The following is an 8768-nucleotide window of genomic DNA, read 5'->3' on the forward strand; positions in this document are numbered from 1 at the left end:
ATATAAGTTGGTGTATTACCTGATTTTGATGACTTGCATTGATTGGAATCAGACACTAGTGATGATAACGTCCACATTTTCTAATGGAGGAGAAAAAAAGTCCTCCTTTCTGTCCAATACCACATGAAAGTGGTTGCTTTTTGCCATCTTATTTGGCCAGCTTCCATGCTCCTTTTTATACACTTTACAAGAAATACATTGGCGGCAAACTCCGTAGCTTGCTAGCTTGTGTGTGCTAGCTTTCTGAGACTCTTATATATACTGTATATATAATATGTAAATATCACTGTGGAGGGAGAGTGTGATCAGCGCACTTGCAGGAGCAAAGGTCACCGCCTCTGTCAATGGTTTTGAGGGCGGAGCACCATCGGCTAGGGGCAGGGCATGTGCGGGACGGCGAGACACGGCTGGCAGGTGATTAGATTTCACAGGTGGTACATGGTGATCTAATCATCTGTTGTCTTTAACAGTAGGCGGCCAAGAGCAGAGGAGAAGAGAGGTTACGGGCGTGGCTGAAAAGTCTCGTCCTGCTTGAGAGAGAACTTGCTGAAAACATTCTGATGATTCAAACCTTGTTCAAACTTACACGCTTGGCTCCGGTGCTGTGTCTAACAGTGGAACTACAGGGAAGTACCTCCACAATTACATATATGTTATATTTTATATTGCTACTATGGTACATTTTTACATGGTACATTTATGTACATATGTATATATATTTATGGTACATTTGGAGTCGGCGCTCTTGGTTGCTTTGTTGGGCCTGCTCCTCCTGTCTCTGTCTGTTGAAATAAAAAGTGTTTCTCGCCTTCCTGTCGGTCATTTTTTCTTAATAAATAGCTGGTAGCAAGACCCTCGGGTGCCGTGAATGTCAATCAAGTGACGTCTTGGTGAAGATTGATGATCGATCATTTTTAGGTCTATTTTTTTTATGCCTGGCAGGCGATGGACCGACACACCCTCTATAGCTCGCCATCGATGTAACGGACACCCCTGTTTTAAAGGAAACAAGTCCATCCATCCATCCATCCATCTTCTTCCGCTTATCCGAGGTCGGGTTGCAGGGGCAGCAGCCTAAGCAGGGAAGCCCAGACTTCCCTCTCCCCAGTCACTTGGTCCACCTCCCGGGGGATCCCGAGGCGTTCCCAGGCCAGCCGGGAGACATAGTCTTCCCAACGTGTCCTGGGTCTTCACCGTTGCATCCTAGTGGTCGAACGTGCCCTAAACACCTCCATAGGGAGGCGCTCGGGTGGCATCCTGACCAGATGCCCGAACCACCTCATTTGGCTCCTCTCCATGTGGAGGAGCAGCGGCTTTACTTTGATCTCCACCCGGATGACAGAGCTTCTCACCCTATCTCTAAGGGAGAGCCCTGCCACCCGGCGGAGGAAATCTTGTCCTTTCGGTCATAACCCAAAGTTCATGACCATAGGTGAGGATGGGAACGTAGATCGACCGGTAAATTGAGAGCTTTGCCTTCCGGCACAGCTCCTTCTTCACCACAACGGATCGATACAGCGTCCGCATTACTGAAGACGCTGCACCGATCCGCCTGTCGATAACAAGACTCCGAGGTACTTGAACTCCTCCACTTGGGGCAAGATCTCCTCCCCAACCCGGAGATGGCACTCCACCCTTTTCCGGGCGAGAACCATGGACTCAGACTTGGAGGTGCTGATTCCCATCCCAGTCGCTTCACACTCGGCTGCGAACCGATCCAGTGAGAGCTGAAGATCTTGGCCAGATGAAGCCATCAGGACCACAACATCTGCAAAAAGCAGAGACCTAATCCTGCAGCCACCAAACCAGATACCCTGAACAACCTGACTGCGCCTAGAAATGATGTCCATAAAAGTTATAAACAGAATCTGTGACAAAGAAAATAAGTCCATCACAAGAGGAAAGAGAGCCAAGAAGACTTACAAAGACATCCATGAGCACATGCTCCAAGGTCACCTCCATGTCCTCCAGTCGGGATGAGAGAGTCATTCTTCTAGCTTGTTTGAAAAAAATTGAAATTGTGCTGAATCAATCATAGCAAACGCTCAAGTCCAGGTGAGAATGCCATGATTTTGTCCAACACACCAATAAGTATTCCGTAAGTTTCCAAGATTGTCCTTTATATGCTCTCTTTGGTTCGAAGATTGGAGACAATCTGATCTGAGCTATTGCAGACAAGCACATTTAAGGGTGTGACTTGCTGGAGAGAAGAACTTGATGGGGTACTCATGTCATGGTCAGAAAAGTCACGCTTTTGTTTCATTTTTCCGATATTTGTTGGAACAGGATGTCTCCTCCCTCTTCCCCCCTTTTTTTTTTTTTTCCTCCATGCCCTTTCAACTCCATGACCACAGTGGAGGTCTTTGTACAGAGTGGACAGCCTTGGGGCCACTGATGCCCAGTCCTGGGTCATCCTCTCTCACACAGGGGCTTCTCTTCAATGCGCCTTTGTGTGGGCCTCATTAGAAGGGCAGGCCTGGATCTGGCGTGTCCCACAGACTCACTGGGGAACAACAACAGCGATATGTCCTCAACCTGACAGAAAACTTACGTAACATTGATGGGAGGGGGGTGGAGGAAAAAAACCCTTTGGGGAGCTGGGAAGGGTGAAGGGATGCAAAGGGAAAGCTCCATCCTATCTTGCCGATTGTATTGTACCATATGTCCCGGCAAGAAATCTGCGTTCAAAGAACTCCGGCTTATTAGTGATTCCCAGAGCCCAAAAAAAGTCTGCGGGCTATAGAGCGTTTTCTATTGGGGCTCCAGTACTCTGGAATGCCCTCCCGGTAACAGTTAGAGATGCTACCTCAGTAGAAGCATTTAAGTCCCATCTTAAAACTCGTTTGTATACTCTAGCCCAGGGGTCACCAACACGGTGCCCGCGGGCACCAGGTAGCCCGTAAGGACCAGATGAGTAGCCCGCTGGCCTGTTCTAAAAATAGCTCAAATAGCAGCACTTACCAGTGAGCTGCCTCTATTTTTTAAATTATATTTATTTACTAGCAAGCTGGTCTCGCTTTGCTCGACATTTTTAATTCTAAGAGAGACAAAACTCAAATAGAATTTGAAAATCCAAGAAAATATTTTAAAGACTTGGTCTTCACTTGTTTAAATAAATTCATAATTTTTTTACTTTGCTTCTTATAACTTTCAGAAAGACAATTTTAGAGAAAAAATACAACCTTAAAAATGATTTTAGGATTTTTAAACACATATACCTTTTTACCTTTTAAATTCCTTCCTCTTCTTTCCTGACAATTTAAACCAATGTTCAAGTTAATTTATTTTTTATTGTAAAGAATAATAAATAGATTTTAATTTAATTCTTCATTTTAGCTTCTGTTTTTTCGACGAAGAATGTTTGTGAAATATTTCTTCAAACTTATGATTAAAATTTAAAAAAAATTATTCTGGCAAATCTAGAAAATCTGTAGAATCAAATTTAAATCTTATTTCAAAGTCTTTTGAATTTCTTTCAAAAAAATTTGTTCTGGAAAATCTAGAAGAAATAATGATTTGTCTTTGTTAGAAATATAGCTTGGTCCAATTTGTTATATATTCTAACAAAGTGTAGATTGGATTTTAACCTATTTAAAACATGTCATCAAAATTCTAAAATTAATCTTAATCAGGAAAAATTACTAATGATGTTCCATAAATTATTTTTTTAATTTTTTCAAAAAGATTCGAATTAGCTAGTTTTTCTCTTCTTTTTTTCGGTTGAATTTTGAATTTTAAAGAGTCGAAATTGAAGATAGACTATGTTTCAAAATGTAATTGTCATTTTTTTGTGTTTTCTCCTCTTTTAAACCATTCAATTAAGTGTAAATATAATTAATTATTAATAATAACATAGAGTTAAAGGTAAATTGAGCAAATTGGCTATTTCTGGCAATTTATTTAAGTGTGTATCAAACTGGTAGCCCTTCGCATTAATCAGTACCCAAGAAGTAGCTCTTGCTTTCAAAAAGGTTGGTGACCCCTGCTCTAGCCTTTAAATAGACCCCCCTTTTAAATATGAGTGCTGCAAGGGGTTCTGGGTATTTGTTCTGTTGTGTTTAAAGTTAAAAAGTTAACGTACCAATGATTGTCACACACACACATTAGATGTGGCAAAATTATTCTCTGCATTTGACCCATCACCCTTGATCACCCCCTGGGAAGTGATTTTTGGTGATTTAACCCCCAATTCCAACCCTTGATGCTAAGTGCCAAGCAGGGAGGTAATGGCTCCCATTTTTATAGTCTTTGGTATGACTCGGCCGGGGTTTGAACTCACAACCTACTTATCACAGGCCGGACACTCTAACCACTAGGCCACTATGTTGTGTTACGGTGCGGATGTTCTCCCGAAATGTGTTTGTCATTCTTGTTTGGTGTGGGTTCACAGTGTGGCGCATATTTGTAACAGTGTTAAAGTTGTTTATACGTTCACCCTCAGTGTACTTGTCCGTGTACCACTCCGTACAGCGGCGTTTTAAAAAGTCATACATTTGACTTTTTGAAACCGATACCGATAATTTCCGATATTAAATTTAAAAGCATTTATCGGCCGATAATATCGGCAGTCCGATATCATCGGACATCTCTAGAGTTTTATAATACATCTATGAACAAGCTTTTTGGTGTGTCTGGTGGCACTGGCGAAAGTTAAGTAGGAGAAAATGCGGTCGGTTATAAATTATTTAATGTCTCTGTGCGGCCCAGTAGCAAATGTGTCACGGACCGGTAGGAATGATGTTCGAAACCGATTCTCCCGGTTGTTTGATAAGAAAAGAACCGATTCCATGGACTCGAATCAGTTTTTGAGAACCGGTGCCCGTTATCGAGGCCACTATAGTAAAGAAAAAGAGTTGGTTCTTTATTCAAATCCCTGGGAACGAATCCCAAATGGGCAATGTTATGCCCATTTGATTGTAGACTCTTACTGACACCTTGTGGCGATATGAAAATACTATGCGTCAATAGTTTGGGCACTTCCGGGTTGGCGACGTCAGTTAAGTTCATGAGACAGTTGAGAAGTAGACAAGTTGTGTTAGCTCTTACAAGCCTTGGAAAAGATAAGTCTGTAAGTAAACTGTTTAACTTGTTTATGTAACTCAATATTAAGTTGGAAAGTGGTTAAATTTAAAACTAAGATGTTTATTGAAAAATGATTTTTGTGCACTGTTTCAATGGATGTTTTGAGGACTTAAAATGGCTGCCAGTCGTGTATTTCCACCATCGAAATAGTTTCAACACACAGAAGTATTTGTTTGATGATAGTACTGTATATTTGTGTGAAGCTAATATTTACATATTGTGTATTACAATGCAGTATGTTAATTGAATCACATGGCTTATACATTTGTCATTGTGTGTATTTCAGTTTAAAAAAATAAAAATAACAGTCCAGTGCAAGACAAAAGTAAAGATAGGAAAAGACAAAGCAAGATCAACAACAATAAGGAGCCTAAATGGATTAATCTGCTTTGGAACTTTATTAGACGTCTTGGATTGTTTGTTAGCTGTCTGCCTGTGTGTGTGTTAGTATGTTCCAATAGCAGCAGAAGTGCACTTTTTAGAGAGCTGTATTATTTTCTGTTTTGTGCCCAAGGGACTGATTTTATTTAACACTGTATTATTATTTATACACTTACAGTGATCACAGAGACAGGTTGTTTTTGTGTTACTGTATATATTTGTTTTTCTGAAAAATCCCACTTAATATACTTTGGGTAACAACAGTCAATATTTATTTATTTTATTTTTTTAGGGGGGGTAACAGTCAATATTTATTTATTTATTTTATTTCGATAAGAGGATTCGATAATGGGCTCAAACTCAAAAATGTCTTATCAAACATCATCCCTACAAACCGGTGCTGGTCCCCGGACAGGTGGTTGGGGACCACTGATCTAGACCACAGGGAAGTGTTTTAAATCCTCAAAGGGCTCGTTTAAAGATAACAACTTGCCATGTTTGGTGAAATAATAATGTCATCTACTGACAACTTGGTGCACACCATGTCAAGACTTCTTGAGAGATGATCCCGGTCTGCAGTAAAGCACCGGGCTCACTCACTGTATTGTTTCATGCTTGCTCATCTCTTGCTTTCTTACAAAGCTCCAGTCGCAGAAAGCCAGTGACCTTTGCCCACTGACCTCCCCCCGGGCGTGAGGTCAACCGAATCAGTTCTCACATCAGCTCTGCCGAGGTGTGACAGAAATGATATTACGCAGCCCGGATTCTGCACTCTCGTCATCAAGTGCCACACCATAACGCACTCGGATGGTTCATTAGGTCATCGGGTCTGTGCAGCCCTCAGGGGGCTTTTCAAGTCTTCCTGAAGAAACTCCTAATGCCGCCTGCAGTGATTATGCATCAAACCACCATTAATAAGTCAGACATATCCCTCTTAATCCTCATCGGCATGCCACTCATGCATTATAAATATCTTCCTACTGGAAGGTGAAGACGGACTGTATGCAGCTACCAATCAGCTGGCAGGTGGAGTGCACAGAGCAGCAGGTTGCCAGGGTCCACCCGCGCTTGTCATTAGATAAAAGCTCAGCTTCCAGCAGAGGCCGATCAGGCCGGCGTGTGACGCTGATTTTGCACATCATCCACTGCCAAATACAGGATTTCCATGAGAAGGTGGTGATGAATGAAGACTGGGAGAAAATCCATCTGAACAGCGGACCACACTACCATTTGAATAGATACCGTCTTTTTATGCATACATGAGAAATGGTTGCTACCTTGATAAATATGCAATGGCTTATATAATGAATATCAGAGTGAGAAATTGGAAACTAAATATTTATTGATGCAGTTCATTGAGTTTCTCAAGGCTCAACAATGGCCGAGCCCTGACTGATCCTCGAGGTCGGGCGTCGGCAACCCAAAACGTTGAAAGAGCCTTATTGGACCAAAAATACAAAAAATTAAAAGCCGTATATAAGTGTTACAATGAAGGCAACACATGACATAAATGTCTATATTAGTTGTATTAGCCTACTATCAAAATGACTTTAAAAGTCTTATATAAGTGTTACAATGAAGGCAACACATGACATAAGTGTCTATATTAGTTATATTAGCCTACTATCAAAATGACTTTAAAAGTCTTATATAAGTGTTACAATGAAGGCAACACATGACATAAGTGTCTATATTAGTTATATTAGCCAACTATCAAAATGACTTTAAAAGTCTTATATAAGTGTTATAATGAAGGCAACATATGACGTAAGTGTCTACATTAGTTATATTAGCCTACTAATAAAATTACTTTAAAAAGTCCTATTTAAGTGTTGTAATGAAGGCAACACACGATGTAAGTGTCTATATTAGCCTACTATCAAAATGACTTTAAAAGCCTTATGTAAGTGCTATAATGAAGACAACACATGACGCTAGTGTCTATATTAGCCTACTATCAAAATGACTTTTAAAGTCTAATATAAGTCTTATAATGAAAGCAACACATGACGTACGTGTCTATATTAGTTATATTAACCTACTATCAAAATGACTTTAAAAGTCTTATATGTGTGTTATAATGAAGGCAACACATGACGTAAGTGTCTATATTAGTTATATTAGCCTACTATCAAAATGACTTTAAAAGTCTTATATGAGTGTTATAATGAAGGCAACACATGACGCTAGTGTCTATATTAGTTATATTAGCCTATTATCAAAATGACTTTAAAAGCCTTATATAAGTGTTATAATAAAGGCAACACATGACGTAAGTGTCTATATTAGTTATATTAGCCTACTATCAAAATGACTTTAAAAGTCTTATATGAGTGTTATAATGAAGGCAACACACGATGTAAGTGTCTATATTAGCCTACTATCAAAATTACTTTAAAAGCCTTATGTATGTGCTATAATGAAGACAACACATGACGCTAGTGTCTATATTAGCCTACTATCAAAATGACTTTAAAAGTCTAATATAAGTCTTATAATGAAAGCAACACATGACGTACGTGTTTATATTAGTTATATTAGCCTACTATCAAAATGACTTTAAAAGTCTTATATGAGTGTTATAATGAAGACAACACATGACGCTAGTGTCTATATTAGTTATATTAGCCTATTATCAAAACGACTTTAAAAGCCTTATATAAGTGTTATAATGAAGGCAACACATGACGTAAGTGTTTATATTAGTTATATTAGCCTACTATCAAAACGACTTTAAAAGTCTTATATTAGAGTGTTATAATGAAGGCAACACATGACGCTAGTGTCTATATTAGTTATATTAGCCTATTATCAAAATGACTTTAAAAGCCTTATATAAGTGTTATAATAAAGGCAACACATGACGTAAGTGTCTATATTAGTTATATTAGCCTACTATTAAAATGGCTTTAAAAAGTCTTATATAAGTGTTATAATGAAGGCAACACATGACGTAAGTGTTTATATCAGCCTACTATCAAAATGACTTTAAAAGTCCTATATAAGTGTAATAATGAAGACCACACATGACGTAAGTGTCTATGTTAGTTATATTAGCCTACTATCAAAATGACTTTAAAAGTCTTATATGAGTGTTATAATGAAGGCAACACATGACGTAAGTGTCTATATTAGTTATATTAGCCTACTATCAAAATGACTTTAAAAGTCTTATATGAGTGTTATAATGAAGGCAACACATGACGCAAGTGTCTATATTAGCTTTAATAGCCTACTATCAAAATGACTATGTGTCGCAGGCTGAAGCAAATCTTTGTTGACAGAAATGTTGAAATGTAATATTT

At 39.1% G+C, this 8768-nt stretch overlaps 1 protein-coding gene across 1 annotated transcript in view; it reads right to left on the minus strand.

The window, feature by feature from the left end:
* frmd4a (FERM domain containing 4A) overlaps positions 1-2524 on the minus strand; it is a 241121-nt gene extending 238597 nt beyond the window's left edge. The window contains exon 1 of the mRNA XM_062035312.1: positions 1924-2524. Coding sequence (XP_061891296.1) covers positions 1924-1989 — 66 coding nt within the window. The 5' untranslated portion in view covers positions 1990-2524. The remainder of the gene's footprint in view (positions 1-1923) is intronic.
* Positions 2525-8768: the final 6244 nt, after the last annotated feature.

The sequence above is a fragment of the Entelurus aequoreus genome, linkage group LG24 (genome assembly GCF_033978785.1).
Source record: "Entelurus aequoreus isolate RoL-2023_Sb linkage group LG24, RoL_Eaeq_v1.1, whole genome shotgun sequence".
Taxonomy (NCBI): domain Eukaryota; kingdom Metazoa; phylum Chordata; class Actinopteri; order Syngnathiformes; family Syngnathidae; genus Entelurus; species Entelurus aequoreus.